This window comes from Octopus sinensis, linkage group LG1, assembly GCF_006345805.1.
Source record: "Octopus sinensis linkage group LG1, ASM634580v1, whole genome shotgun sequence".
NCBI lineage: Eukaryota > Metazoa > Mollusca > Cephalopoda > Octopoda > Octopodidae > Octopus > Octopus sinensis.
This window is the reverse complement of record NC_042997.1, coordinates 83,958,488-83,973,608: the sequence shown is the minus strand read 5'-3', so window position 1 is coordinate 83,973,608 and position 15,121 is coordinate 83,958,488. Positions and strand designations below refer to the sequence as shown.

Here is a 15,121-nt window from a genome sequence, read left to right as displayed (position 1 = left end):
GTAGATAGCTTCCATTATCTAGGTGAGCAAGTTAGTAGTGGAGGTGGATGCTCCGAGAGCATAGCTGTGAGAATAAGATTAGGCTGGGCAAAGTTCAGAGAGCTCCTACCCCTGCTGATAACAAAGGGCTTCTCTCTCTCTCAGAGTGAAAGGCAGATTGTTTGATGCCTGAGTGCGAACAGCTCTGCCGCATGGCAGTAAAACATGGGCTGTGACAGCCAAAGGACATGCATAAGCTTGAAAGAAATGAAGCAAGTATGCTTCACTGCATGTGCAATGTCAGTGTGCATGTTCGACAGAGTGTAAGCATCTTGAGAGAAAAGTTAGGCATAAGAGACATCAGATGTGGTGTGTAAGAGTGATGACTGTGCTGGTATGGTCATGTGATGTGTATGGACGAGGAAAGCTGTGCTGATTTCTAACTGTGGAGGGAACCTGTGGTTGAGTTAGACCTAGAAAGACCTGGGACAAGGTGGTGGAAAATGATCTTCAAACTTTGAGCCTCACAGAGGCAATGACTGGTGACCGAAACCTTTGACAATATTCTGTGCTTGGAAGGACCTATCAAGCCAAGTGCACCTGTGCCGGTGGCATGTAAAGAATATCCTTTGAATGTTGGGCCTCATGGAAGCAAAGTGACTGAGTTCCTCTCGAGCATTGGGCCTGATGGAGCTAGTGACTGAGTTCCTTCTGAGTGTTGAGCCTCACAGAGGCAAAGTGGCTGAGTTCTTCTTGAGCATTAGGCCTGAAGGCGGCAAGGTGACTGCTCCTTTCAAGGAGTCAAGGTGGCTGAGTTCCTTTTGAGCATTGGGCCTCACAGAGGCAAAGTGGCTGAATTCCATTCAAGTGTTGGGCCTCACAGAGGCAATAGCCAAGACCTTTGGCATTATGTTGTGCTTGAGAAGAAGACCCAACAGGCCAAGCAAAATCGCAGTTGTGGCAGATACCAGTGTCATGTAAATTGGCATCCATGCTGGTAGCACAGAAATGCACTCATTACACTTAAGGACATCCAGCCATAGAAAGCCAAGCCAAATTAGAATGGAGTCAGGTGCAGCCTTCTGGTGGGCCAGCCCAGTTAAACCATCCAACCCATGCTAGCATGGACAATGGAAGTTAAATTATGATGATGATGATACATGCATACACACACATACTTAGGTATGTATGTGCATATATGTATGTTCAGGACTAGGGGTTGTGTCATTTTAATACAAGTGGTATCATTTGTTGCCAATATTCCATGAAAATATGTCCAGTCGAGAAGAAATATTTTCTCACTTGAAAACAGATGACAGCTGCCTACATATGTGCGTGTACGAATGTATATATCTATAATATATTACAGGGTGTTCAAAAAGTCTTTCCACAGTGAATATTTTTCATCCTGCGTATGTGCAACTTGACTATCACTGCGTGGACAGCCAGGTGTCAGCCGGTGTCCTTCAGTCATCGTGTACCCTTCAGCGTGTTGACTTGCTAACAATTGAAGGACATACATAGATACTGTGAAACAGAAATTCAGTGAAACTTTTCCAAATACTCTTGTTCCATATCATGACTGCAGGATTTGATAAAAAAAATTTAGAAACACAGGGTCAGTGGAAGACCACTTTCAACACCTCTTATAAAGTTTTTTAAAGTCTTGTAAAGTCTAATATATTCTTTTGTAGTCTTATACCATCGTATAAATATTTATTTTGCAACTTACTATAGAGACTTTTTGAACACCCTGTTGAATACATATACCTGTATGGGTGGGTGTGTATATAGATATATATGGATGGAAGCACTCCGTCGGTTACGACGATGAGGGTTCCGATTGATCCGATCAACGGAACAGCCTGCTCATGAAATTAACGTGTAAATGGCTGAGCACTCCACAGACACGTGTACCCTTAACGTAGTTCTCAGGGATATTCAGCGTGACACAGAGAGTGACAAGGCCGGCCCTTTGAAATACAGGTACAACAGAAACAGGAAGTAAGAGTGAGAGAAAGTTGTGGTGAAAGAGTACAGCAGGGATCACCACCATCCCTGCCGGAGCCTCATGGAGCTTTAGGTGTTTTCGCTCAATAAACACTCACAACACCCGGTCTGGGAATCGAAACCGCGATCCTACGACCGTGAGTTCGCTGCCCTAACCACTGGGCCATTGCGCCTCCTATAGATATATATATACACACACACACATGTGCGCGCACACACACACACACACACACATACCCACACCTTACTAAAGAAATTCAGCTGATAACAAAAACAGTTGAAATTACACCACCACCATGACTTGAGGAAGATCTCTCTCTCTGTCTCTCTCTCACTTTTATTTTTGCCCACCCCAATGAAATAACTCCAACCAACTCCTAAAAGCAATCCCAATGTTAACTGAAGTCTTTCTCTTACCAAAAAAGACACAGTGATATTTCATGCTCACTTAACAACATTGTTAACCAATACTGTCCATTTTTTTTTCCTTGGTAGGAGGAATAGCTTGCAAATTTTGTTAACTATTTATTTACCACTGGAGAATGTAAAAATAATGTTTAGTGTCATAATTTCTCTTCCTTTTTGTTCAGTGATTTGCATTAATTACCAACAGAGTTATTTTGTTCTATTTTTAGTGGTGTGTCAGTATGTAATGCATGCATGCATATGCACCCATAATTACACATGTATATCTATATAAAATGTGTTTGAATGCATGTATATATAATCATCTACTTGTTTTAGTTCTTGAGCCACCTTGAGTTGCTTGTATCCACTCTCATTACTCAGTTTTAACCTTTTAGCATTCAGATTATGCTGTCAAATGTAATGCAAATTCATTCACTTTGTTTTGAATTAATCATTTTATTATCTTGTGGCTTTGAAATTTTGATGATATCATTGCTTATTTTTTACAATGACATTATAGGGTAGATGGCAGATGCCAGATCTGGCGAGTTTGAACATAGAACAGGTAGAATATATTGGCCAGATATGACTGGTTTGAATGCCAAAGTGTTAAGTCTGGTGCTTATTTTAGCTCTGTTTGTCACACTGCTCAGTTATAGTGTAATCTGTGTGTTTGTATGTATGTGTGTGAATATGTAATATTCATATATGTATATACACATTTATGTGTCTGGTGTGTGTGTGTGTAAAGAAAAGAAGAGTGAGTGATAATGCAAAACTAAATCTTCCACTAGTCTAATACCTCAAATCAAAAATCTAACTTCCCTGAATGCTACAATCATTTACATAGTTGCAGCAAGGCTGTGTGGTAAGAAACTTGCTTCCCATCTACATACTTCCAGGTTCTGTCACACTGCATGGCACCTTGGGCAAGTGTCTTCTACTATAGTTTTGTGAGTGGATTTGACAGACAGAAACTGAAAGCTCGTCATTCATATACAAGAGTAAGCACATAAATGCAAAACAAGGTGGGGGAAAATAGTACTCAAATACTTGAGGTAGAATAATATGCTTTATTAATAAAGGTGCAAAGACATCACAAAAACTGTTACTCAGAGTTTCATGTTCCCATTTGTTGGACAGTTTTGGTTTAGATTCTAAACTTTGTTTATCTTAATTTTGAAAATTAAAAGAAGAATTAAAAAACCACATTATTTATGGAATGACCCAATACATAAATGTATATAGAACATAAATAAATAAATAAATATATATATATATATATATACACATTTATGTATTAGGTTATTCCATAAATAATGTGGGTTTTTTATTCTTTTATTTTTCAAAATTAAGATAAACAAAGTTCCTTTTTAATCTAAAATATACTCACCTTCATTTTCTACAATGCTCTCCCATCTGTCTGGTAGACTTGCAAGGCCTCTCTTCCAAAATTCACTTTTCTATGACAAAAAATACTCCTCCAGTACTGTTCTGATCTTCATATTTTTTCCATCCAAATGATTTTGAAGACTGCAGAATAAATGATAGTCAGATGGGGCAATGTCTGGCGAATATGGTGGGTGGGGCATTGTTTCCCATTCAAACTGCTCCACCCTTTGGAATGTCATTCTTGCTGTATGGAAGAACACCTTTCGTCTTGAAACTAAAGATGGTAGTTTTTCTTCTAGGGCTGACTTGAATGACTGGTTGAATAACCAAATCCAAGCTTCTCTGCTAGATCCTCAACAGTTACAATGGAATTTTGTTCCACCAGGGTTTGCAGGACAACCTCGTCATGCTCTACAGATCCTCCAGGACAACGCTCGTCTTCTAGGCTGCAATTTCCAGCTCGAAATTTCTGGAACCACAGCTGACACTGGTTTATGCTTATTGTCCAATCCCCATATACTGTATTAATATTCCTCGCCCTTTCCATTACATTGTTGCCTTTATTGAACTCATAAAGCAAAATATGCCGAATATGCTCCTTTGTCACTTCCATCATAGATTTGAAAAAATAACTGCTAAAATCGAACTGCCCTCTTCAAAACCTGCACTAAGAATAACTACAAGGTAAAATTACTACCTGCTTTTATAGCAAGTTGATGCAGGTAGTTTATCCCATCCCACTCCGACTTTTTGTTCATGCAATTGAAAAAACCACATTACTTATTGGATGACCCAATATATATCTATGTGCGTGTGTGTTTGTGTCTGTCTTTGTCCCCGACCACCACTTGACAACCAGTGTTGGTGTGTTTACGTCCCCATAATTTAGCAGTTTGGCAAAAGAGACTGATAGAATAAGTAATAGGCTTATTCTAGGATCAACCATTCAGCTAAAACCCTTCAAGGTGGTGCCCCAGCATGGCCACAGTCAAAGTCAAATGACTGAAACAAGATAAAAGAGATATACATATATCATGCCAGTGACATGTTAAAGGCACCTGCACCAGTAATGTGTTAAAGGTACCTGTGCTGGTGACACGTTAAAGGCACCCATGTTGGTGACAGCAGTTACTCTGAACAAGAACTAATTTAGACTGTGATGATTCTTCCAATGCATGCTAGCTTGTGATATTTTTTATCTTTTCTTTTATCTCTTACTTGTTTTAATCGTTAGACTGTGGTCATGCTGGGGTACTATCTTGAAAAATTTTAGTTGAATGAACTGACCTCAGGGTCTTTGTTTCTTTAAGCCTGGTACTTACCCTATTAGTCTGTTTTGCTGTACTGCTAAGTTATAGGGATATAAACCCACCAACACTGGTTGTCAAGCAGTGGTAGACAAAGACAGTCACAAACACACACACACACATTGGGAATCTTTCAGTTTCCATCTACCAAACAAATCCACTTACATGGCTTTAGTCAGCCCAAGGCTTTAGTAGAAGATACTTGCCCAAGATGTCACACAGTCAAACTGAACCTGGGACCAAATAGTTGGGAAGCCAACTTCTTACCACACAGCCATGCCTATGTCTATATATTTTATCTGTTAACTTTTACTTGTTACAGTGATTAGACTGTGGCCATGCTGGAGCACTGCCTTAACTTTTCTTTCAATAAATTAATCCCATAACCTACATTTTTTTTTTGAAAGCCTGGCATTTAATCTATTTTTGAGGAAACTGCTAAGTTACAGCAATGTAAACACACTAACACCGGTTGTCAAGCAGTGGTGGGGGCAAACAAAGGCACACACATATGTCTAAATTGGAGAAATAAAATGGAAAGAACAAATCTCTGATCTGACATTAGAAGAAATTACATGTACTGCTATGTATACATGAATGAGTATGGAAGATTCCGTTCCAAATTTTGACATACAAGAAATTCAAACAAGACAAATGACAGTTTTTGAATTTCCGTCTTCATTTGCACTCTAACACCAGGCATTTTGTACATAGAAAACAGTATGGTATTTAAAGGGTGATAAATTATGTAACTGTCACACACACACACAAACACACACGTAAAAAGTAAAAGCAAAATTTAACAGTTTCACTTGAAGCTTTTAAACAATGCCTAGTTGCTCTACTTTTTAGGGTCCCAGACCAACCATTTGGGAAAGGTTATAAAAAGGGTAGAACAGTCTCAACTAATGCTCTAATCCACCAATTAGTGAGATTAACACAACAAAAGCAATAACAAAATTATGCACATATTTATGACCTTGTTCTGCAACATGCATGGGGGTGACTTTAACTGTTGTCGTTCTTGTTGTTGTTAACTGCTTCCTGTCTTTTGCCTTTTTTTTCGTTTTTGTTTTTTGTTTTGCTAATAGTGATTTTTTTTCCCTTCTCTTTCATTTTTCAAATTTTGTTTGCTTCATTTCATTGAATTTTTTTTTAATGGTTTTGTAATTCCCTCATGTATGAGAATACAATCCCCTTTTTCATTGGGACTTTCAAATGATATAAGCCATATCTTAATTTATGTATACATGTACAAGTGTGAGTTTCTGTATGTGTGTGTATGTATGTGTGTGTATGCATGTGTGTGTATGTATATATGGGTGTGTGGTGTGCATATATGTATGTATATGCGTGTGTGTGTGTATGTATGTATATCTGTGTATGTATATGTATGCATATGTGTGTGTTTGTGTGTAGGTGTGCATATGAGCATATATACACATATATATATGTACATGCTTGTGTGCAAGTATGCATGTATATGTGAACATGTACATATGTATGTATCCATGTTGCTTTGTATTTTTACTTTTTAGTCAGGAGGGAAGACAATGCTAATGACCTTTTACAGGACTTCTGAATTGAGAAGTGGGAAAGGAAAGAGTAAGGTTCCTTTAAAAGTGGAAACCTAACCTGAATGCTTGTAAGAGAGAGTGAACTCTACTAAAACAACTCAAGGTCCCAGATGGTGTTAAATTGGGTGAAGGATTAACTCTGTGGCCCAAAAGCCTCGATAGATTAATTTTACATGTTTGTTTATGTGTATGCATGCACACGCCTATTTATATATATATATATATATATATATATATATATATATTTGTATATAGGTTTGGTGATGCAAACAGGAAAATAGAACTAAAAACATGAGTATATATGTTTTTTATTGATAAGTGGCAGAAGTTACAAAGTGATTCGAGATCCAAGGGTTTTATGCCAATGCACAAAATTTTTGACCCTTGAGACACTCTTTAACCTCTGCCAATTACTATCAAAACATGCATGCATGCATACATACATACATACATACTTATATGTATGTATAGGCAAAAGCATGGCTGTGTGATTAAGTTTGCTTCCCAACCACATGGTTCTAGGTTCAGTCCCACTGCATGACACCTTGGGCAAATGTCTTCTACTTAACTCCTGATCCAACTGAAGCCTTCTCAGTGGATTTGTAGATGAAAACTGAAATTGTAAGAAGACTATTGTGTGTGCGTGTGTGTCTGTGTTTGTCCCCCATCACCGCTTGACAACCTGTGTTGGTGCAGTTATGCCCCATAACTGAATAGTTCAGCAAAGCAATAAGTACTGAGGTCAATTCAATCAACTAGAAATTCTTCAAAGTAGTGCCCCAGTATGGCCACTGTCTAATGACTAAAACAAATAAAAGTTTAAAAAAATGAAAATAATATACATGTGTAATCATTTAAATTTAACACGCACTTTCCATGTAGCATGGTCTAAACGATTTCTTATTGGACCATGTTATAGGTCATTTGGCTTGGTTTCTATTCCTGGATGCCTTTCCTGTCCCTAAACATTTCACAGCATGTACAGCATGCATTTTCTTGTGGTACTAACACTACAGCACTCAGTAATCTATGGTGTTTAGACCAAGGAGGGGAATAGGAAAGGGAGCAATGACAACAGAAAGATCAGAAAAGAGGTAGCTAAGAATTAGAAATGGAAGAGTAAATACTTGGAGTATTCAGTAGCCTAGGTAACTTTGAAGTGGAATAGGACAGAAGGGAAAAGTAAGACATAAGGAGATCCAAATTGGGTGAAAGTGTGGAAGGGGCAAGGTGGGAAGTATGATGGGAAAGTGCAGTGATATCTGGGGGTGGAGTCTGCAGAGAAATGATTGGCAGTAGCAGAGAGGAACAAAGGTAAGGATAAATGATGAGATTAAAGAGGCAAGAGTAGGTGTTGGGTGGCAGTAAAGGTGATGGGAGGAGTAAGTGCTGACTGGTAGTACAGCAGGGCAAAGCTTTGAGTGTATAACATGTAAGTAGGGTGGGAGTATGGTCCAGTGTAGCTTCTTACATGTGATATTGAGGAGTTCAAAGGAAGGGAAGTGGATGGAGTGTCCTGCACAAGTGGTAGAGAGAAGAGAGGTGGAGGGATAATAAACAGCGTTTATAAGTGTTTCCTTAGCCTCATCGGCTGATTATACAAGGTTAGCCAAAAGTCACGCACAAAATAAGTTCAAAACCCTCTGGAATTGTCAAAGACAGGCTTTACTTTTTCTAAAAGTTGAATAAAATAAATGAAATGATGAATACACATGTACCTGTGCATGATAAACAAAATTAACTAATAATATTGGTTTCATCTTTTGGCTTAAGGCCAGCAGTTTCAAGGAAGGGGTAAGTTGATTACATCAACCCCAGTGCTCAACTGTTACTTATTTTATCAACCCTACCAAAACGATGAAAGGTAAAGTCAACCCTGGTAGAATTTGAACCCAATGAATAATAATAATAATAATAATAATAATAATAATAATAATAATAATAATAATAACATTAATAAAATATCAAGTAATTTGGTGCATGACATTTGGCCTTGTCATGTACAGGTGTGAACTCAGATCCATTACCAGCACAAAGTTGTGGTGTAATATCAACATAACAATTTTTCATATTAATTATTATAACCATTGTTATGAAATAACAGTAAGCATAATAATGTGATATAAATAAGATATCAAGTGTTTTGGCGCATGACTTTTGGCCCACTCTGCATAAACATACTTGTCATGTACTGGTCTGAAATTAGATCTGTTACCTGTAAAAATTTGTAGTTTGCTACCAACAGAACAATTTTTCATATTAATTATTATAATCATTGTTATGAAATAAACGAAGCCTTATTCCTGTTATCTTTCAGGCTATTGAAACTATGTATCGGATGAGTGTCTATCGTAAATACATCAAACCAGTGAAAAACGGAGAGGTAAGTGATTTATTACAATCTCTCTCCTCTATGACATTCTTTATGTTGACAGATACTGTAAAGTTCCTGTTTATTATTGGTCATTATATAATTTATCCTTCATTGATTGGGATGACCTATGATCAGAGGCATTCTGATTGTGATCGTCCCATCTTTTCATTCCATTGTTTATTGCTGACTACATTTTCCTATGTGTCATACTTTCTTTCCTGTGACACATAAAAGGCACCCATGCCAATGAAATGTGAAAAGCATTCATGTCAGTGACACATAAAAGGCACACATGCAGGTGATATGTAAAAAGGCATCCACTACACTCTGTGGAGTGGTTGACATTAGGAAGGGCATCCAGCCATAGAAACTAAGCCAAAACAGACTGGAGCCTCATGCAGCTCTCCAGCTTACCAGCTCCAGTTGAATTGTCTAACCTGTGCCAGCATAGAAAACAGATGCTAAATGACGAAGAGGATGATAAGTGAAAAGTTACACAAACCACTACAAAATTTTAAAAAAAAACAGTATGATGATATTATAAAAGCTTGCTAGGGTTAGCTCCAAGGTTTTTCCTCCAAATAACAAAAATTAAAGAAGCTGAATCAACATTGTAAACCAATAAAACACCTGATATAACTTTACAAGTACTTCTGTGACTTACAATAGTCAATGGGGTAGTCACCTTAGCAATACCTATTTCCAACTATGTCTAAGTTGTTGAGTGTTTAAGCTTTTTAAACAAGGACACAAAACTGTGCTGGTATCAAAACATCAAATGCTCTATACTCTTTGACTTCGCTATACATGTTTTCATCACTAACAGACTAGGTTCATAAGCTGGTGCTATCCTCACATCTACTGACCTTGTAGCCACCAAAGAAAAATCAGTCTTCATTAAAAAAAAGGTCATTCATTAAAAAGAAATAGTTTGATCACATTAAGTGGTGAAATGAAATTATTTCATTTTTGTGTAGCTAAAATAATCCATTGAGAATTGCTGTCCATAAAAATACAACAAAGTTTTTGTTATCTTGTCAAAAATTCATTCACATACCATTCTAATGGTGAAATTCCTTTTCCTCTTTACTCAATGTTTCTGTCTTTGTTTACATCCACCTTTCTCTCCTCCTCCTCTCTCTCTCTCTTTGCTATTCACATATACAGATGCACAATTAGCCACAAACACAGTGCAGCCTCCTTTAACAGGAAATGAACCATCAAAACTTCACCTGCTAGACTGACACTTCATTGACTTTGACAACCTGTGAACTTTCACTAAACTTTAAAATGTTGTAAAGTATTTAGCCCAGAGTTTGAAATGCCTCAGCAAACTGACAAAACCAAATATCCTATACAAAGCATACATCTCAATTGTTTTTAACTGAGAGTCCTTCAAATTTAAAACTGTTAACAAAAATATTTCTTTAGTCTTAATTCAGAGTAAAAAAAAATCAATTTGTCGATTCCATTTCAACATAAATTAGAAAATAAACTATTAATGAAAATCAATCAGATCAAAATTGTTGATGTCTTAATTGTTAAATTGTAACAAAGCATTTCTGATTAAGAAATGTTACTTTCTTCTTCTTTTTTTTTCTTTTTCTTTCTTTCTTTCTTTTTTTTTTTGATTTCTTGAAATATCAAATCATATTGATTTTTTTTTCTTTTTTTACTGGATATATACTTCTGAAATAATTAATTTTCAGTCAGTCTTTTTGTTAAATGTTTCTGCTTCATTTGTTTAATTAACATGTCTTGTGTAAGACAAGATGTCTTTTAAATAAACCCAGTAAATGAACAAACTTACAACTGGTCATGTGAAGAAGCTAATCAGTGTGTTGCTTCATGAGGCATTAATTCAAATCTTCTGCAGATGTTTTGATTTCTGTTTTTAGATGATGAAGTATTTCAGATAAACTTATAGGTATTAGATATATCCTTAAGACTCTTTATACTTACTCCATCTATCAATTCACTGCACTATCGATATGTCCATTCCTTAGATCTTCAAGACTTGTATGCTGTATTTCCAGCATTTTTGCCCTGCATTCTCAGCAACTGTACTTTGTAATATTCTGTAGCTATAATCTGCATTTCAAAATATATCTTCTATTATTTTTAATAGATGATACTATCTACATTCCTTCTGTGTGCCTTTAATATTTCTTACACACGATTTCTTTTTCTCTCTCTCAAAAAAAAAAGTTTTTCTCTTCAAGCATATTCAATAGAGAGCACTGTGTATTGTCAACAACAAATACATTTCTCATTAGCAGAAAATTCTTTGATTAAATGAGTAAATATTTGAACTATTGATAATAACAATATAATTTTTCAGATTAGCCTTTTTTCATTAATTTTTACACCTTCACTGTGTTTTGTTTGTGTTGATCTCTGATGATCATCAGGTGCCCTCATTCTACATAGCATCATCATCATATAATGTCCACTTTTCCATGCTTGCAAAGGTTAGACAGAATTTGTTGGGGTGGATTTTTTATGGCCAGATGCCCTCCCTGTTGCCAACCCTCACCTGTTTCCAAGTAACATAATGAGATGTTTTCACAGATGATTAGAAATGAAGGATACCAGTTGTGTCATGGTGACAGTCAACTGTCACATGAAATCATGGCAAGGAGACAGTAAGATACTCACCCACCTCGCCCACACACAAGCATAAATATATACAACAGATTTCAAGGCTCTGGTCAGCCCACAGCTATAGTAGAAGACACTTGCCCAAGTAGTTATACAGTTGAACTGAACCTGAGACCATGTAGCTGGGAAGCAAACTTCTTACCACACAGAATATGCTACAAAATATATATAATATATCGGATACCAGCTTGAAACTTTTATTTCAAACCAAGAGAAATTCAGGAGTCAGAAACCTAACAGATAGAATATTACTCTCAGTTTCGTCCCTAGTTTAAATCCATGTATTTAATAATATCTTTTCATGCTGTTAGATAAAATCGACTAAATGCCTTATTTAGTTACCTCCCTTTATATTCTGGGTTCAAATGACTTTCATTTTAAGCCTTCTAGAGTAAATGATATTGAAAGTTTATTCATTTGATTACTCTATCCTCTTATATTTTTGTGACAGTGTGTCAATATCAGAAATTATTGAGTGAGAGAGCTGTGTATGCCATCAAAGTGGCACTGGGGCACAGATATATGAAGCCCAATATACCCATCAAGACTACCCATCTGTTAAGAGTACACCAAGCACATATATTACAACCATATGAGCGCAACATAGAATCTCTTATCAAGATAAATAGTGTATGACCTTGCAGGTAATTTCTTCAGGTTGAGTAGCCTATCCTGCTCAAAAGGACCCTGAATAAGAGTTGTTTAAGGATGTTGAATGGAACACCCATATTTGTAGAGATTTATTATTCAAACCCTAAAGAATCCCCTCAACACAAAGCTATGATGGTCCCCCACTATTCCTGCTTGTCAGCCATTATGTGTCATACTCAAGTGGTTAAGTAAGGTCAAGCAAGTCTGTGGTACTGAGCAGAATATTTGCTGTAGCCTATCTTTTACACCAAGACAAAACATGTACATGATAACACATTCAGTCAGTTAAGATCAGAAGCCATGAGAGCCAGAGCTTGGTATTGCATCAATGCATTTATTATTATTATTAAGGTGGCAACCTGGCAGAATCACTAGCACAGCGGGTAAAATACTTAGCGGCATTTCGTCCGTCTTTATGTTCTGAGTTCGAATTCTGCCAAGGTTGACTTTGCCTTTAATTCTTTCAAGGTTGATAAATTAAGTACTAGTGAAACACTGGGGCTGGTGTAATTGACTTATCTCCTCACCCAAATTTCAGGCCTTGTGCCTATAGTCGAAGGGATTATTATTATTATTATCATTATTATTATTATTATTATTATTATTATTATTATTATACAGCTTTACATTCTGAATTCAAATTCCACTGAGGTCAACTTTGCCTTTCCTCCTTTTGCAGTTGATGTAATCAATTAACCCCCATCTCCTATCATATTTCGGGCCTTGTACCTATAGTAGGAAGGATTATTATTACCATGATTATGATTGTTGTTGTTGTTGATACTGTTAGAGCATTAGACAAAATATCATGCAGTATTTATTATTAGCTCTTTTACAGTGTGAATTCAAAACCTGCCAATTTCAACTTAGCTATTCATCCTTCTAAAATCGTAGATTAGTCTTCTATGATTGATAATTATAATACCAATCAAATACTGAAGATCAGTATAATAACCTGTTCCCTACATTCATAATTTCTTATGAATGTAAGAAATGGTGGTGGTGGCGGTGGCTGCCGCCGCCGTCATCATTGTCTTTGTCTTTTAAAAATCGCTGCATGATTGTGTGGGTGGAGGTAATGTGCACTTTCGTTTTACTTCAGTAGGAGAGAATAATTAATAAGATATGCAGGTATACCCATTTCCTGGCATTCTTAATACTGATATTAAAAAAAAAAACATCATTTTTTAAATGAGGTCAGAAACATAGGGCAGACACTTAATTTATAGTGACCCATTCATACCAGAATAAGTATCTCTCATTAATGCCAATTCACCTTGGCTTATTCTTAAGCAGGAGTTAAGATACCCTTATAAAGATCACAACTAGAATTAGCCTGACATTAATATAGGAGGAGAAAAAAATGGATGTCAATATAATGAGGAGATCAGGAATTGAAACAAGTATAACAACAACAACTACAAAAAGTGACTAAATTTCTGGGAGAAGAGAGATTCCCTAGAATCAACATCAGCAATAACAACAACACCAATGGAGTGAATGTCACTTGTGATAAGATGTAAATGTCTAAATTATCTGAAAGGTCATAGTGCAGCATTCGTGCAGCCCACAGCAATCATTGTAATTAGGGAATAAATGTTAAGTGTTTCAAAATTTCTCACCCCATAATGGAAGGAGATGGGGGGGTGTGTGATTATTATTATTATTATTATTATTATTATTATTGTTATTATTGTTATTATCGTTATTATTATTATTGTTATTATTATTATTATTGTTATTATTATTATTATTATTATTATTGTTATTATTATTATTATTGTTATTATTGTTATTATTATTATTAATATCGTTATTATTATTATTATTATTATTATTATTATTATTATTATTGTTATTATTATTATTGTTATTATTATTATTGTTATTATTATTATTGTTATTATTATTATTGTTATTATTATTATTATTATTATTATTATTATTATTATCATCATCATCATCATCATCATCATCATCATCATCATCATCATCATCATCATCATCATTATTTTGTTTACTAGGCACTCTAGCACACTAGACATGATTTTTTTAAAATAGGAGTAAAGGTAGAAACAATTGAAATTAAAAGCTGATATATATATAAATAACTGGTAATTATTTTGTCAAACCCAGTGTCCTGAAAAATTCCTTTGCAATTTAACTCAAATTTAAAAGAAATAATCCTAAATACTGCAATAAATGCACTGAGTATGCAGCTCTGCTATCACATCTGGTTATTATTATTATTATTATTATTATTGTTATTATTATTTTTATTATTATTATTATTATTATTATTATTCAGGGTTGATGAAATAAGTACCAGTTACACACTGGGGTCCATGTAATCAACTTGCACCCTCCCACCAAATTTCAGGCCTTGTGCCAAAAACAGAAATGGTTAATAGTAATGATGATGATGGCCTTGTTCCAAAACTTGCTACAATCATCATCATTTAATGTCTGTTTTCCATGCTGGCATAGGTTGGATAATTTGACAGAAGCTGGAAAGCCAGAGGGTGGCACCAGGCTCTAGTTGTCTGTTTTGGAATAGTTGCTATGGCTGGATGCTCTTCCTAACCCCAACCACATACTAAAGTGTACTCAGCACCCATTATGTAGTGCTAGCATGGGTTCCTTTCATGGGGCACTAGCAGAGGTGCTTTTTAAGTGGTGCCAGCATGGGTGCTAAAGGTAGTGAAGCTGGCAAAATCATTAGAGCATTGGAAAAATACTTTGCAGTATTTGTTCTGGCTCTT

The 15,121-nt window shown here is 35.8% G+C and overlaps 1 protein-coding gene across 1 annotated transcript in view; it reads left to right on the top strand.

Annotated features, from left to right (window-relative positions):
• The window catches only part of LOC115217359 (transmembrane protein 135-like), a 631,865-nt gene that overhangs the window by 176,397 nt on the left and 440,347 nt on the right, over positions 1-15,121 (top strand). The window contains exon 5 of the mRNA XM_029787031.2: positions 8,991-9,056. Within this exon, the coding sequence (XP_029642891.1) occupies positions 8,991-9,056 (66 nt within the window). The remainder of the gene's footprint in view (positions 1-8,990; positions 9,057-15,121) is intronic.